Raw genomic sequence first — 613 nt, forward strand, 5'->3', positions numbered from 1 at the left:
ACAGATATAGCTGGATAGAAGACACAGTAAGTGCCTCCCTGCCCACTGCCACTATGGCGATGGGAATTGGAGGTCAGGAACCACACCCAGTTTTTCCCTCTCTCTCTCTCTCTCTCTCTCTCTCTCTCTCTCTCTCTCTCTCTCTCTCTCTCTCTCTCTCTCTCTCTCTCTCTCTCTCTCTCTGAGGCAAGTGTAAAAAATACAAATTTTAAATTTTGCATAAAATCAAAGCTAAAATGGCAAACAGGTAGGCTAAATTAATTAATTACATAAAAGCTTTATTTAGGTCAACGGTCACTTCGTCGGCTTCACTTCACTCCTACGACTTACTTGCTCAAGTCATTTTCTGTCGGTGTTGCCTTTCCATTGTTGTACGAGGACGTATGAAAACGCATTTCTTCAATCGACCATTTTCTCAATAATAACGGAATGTTTTCTTTACCAGATGTCGCTTCCATGACGAAAAGCAAACAAAATTCTGTTACTTTACTTCACAGTAATGCCGCCTTCACAGTTCACACAAAAACAACACAACTTTGGATATTCCACCATTTTGCATACATTAACGGTGAATGTTGAGAACTAGTCGCCTGTTGTGTGAGCCCTCGTACAA

The 613-nt window shown here is 41.3% G+C and overlaps 1 protein-coding gene across 2 annotated transcripts in view; it reads right to left on the reverse strand.

Moving 5' to 3' along the window:
* The window catches only part of LOC144974546 (uncharacterized), a 28,866-nt gene extending 28,292 nt beyond the window's left edge, over positions 1-574 (reverse strand). For both annotated transcript variants that reach the window (XR_013645759.1, XM_078917515.1), the window contains exon 1: positions 331-574. Coding sequence is in view for 1 of the 2 variants with exons in the window: in XM_078917515.1 (XP_078773641.1) it covers positions 331-458 (128 nt within the window). In the remaining variant the exon portion in view is untranslated. The remainder of the gene's footprint in view (positions 1-330) is intronic.
* Between the last annotated feature and the right edge of the window lie 39 nt (positions 575-613).

This window comes from Berghia stephanieae, chromosome 6 (genome assembly GCF_034508935.2).
Source record: "Berghia stephanieae isolate SIO BIC M18660-M18661 chromosome 6, UCSD_Bste_1.3, whole genome shotgun sequence".
NCBI lineage: Eukaryota > Metazoa > Mollusca > Gastropoda > Nudibranchia > Aeolidiidae > Berghia > Berghia stephanieae.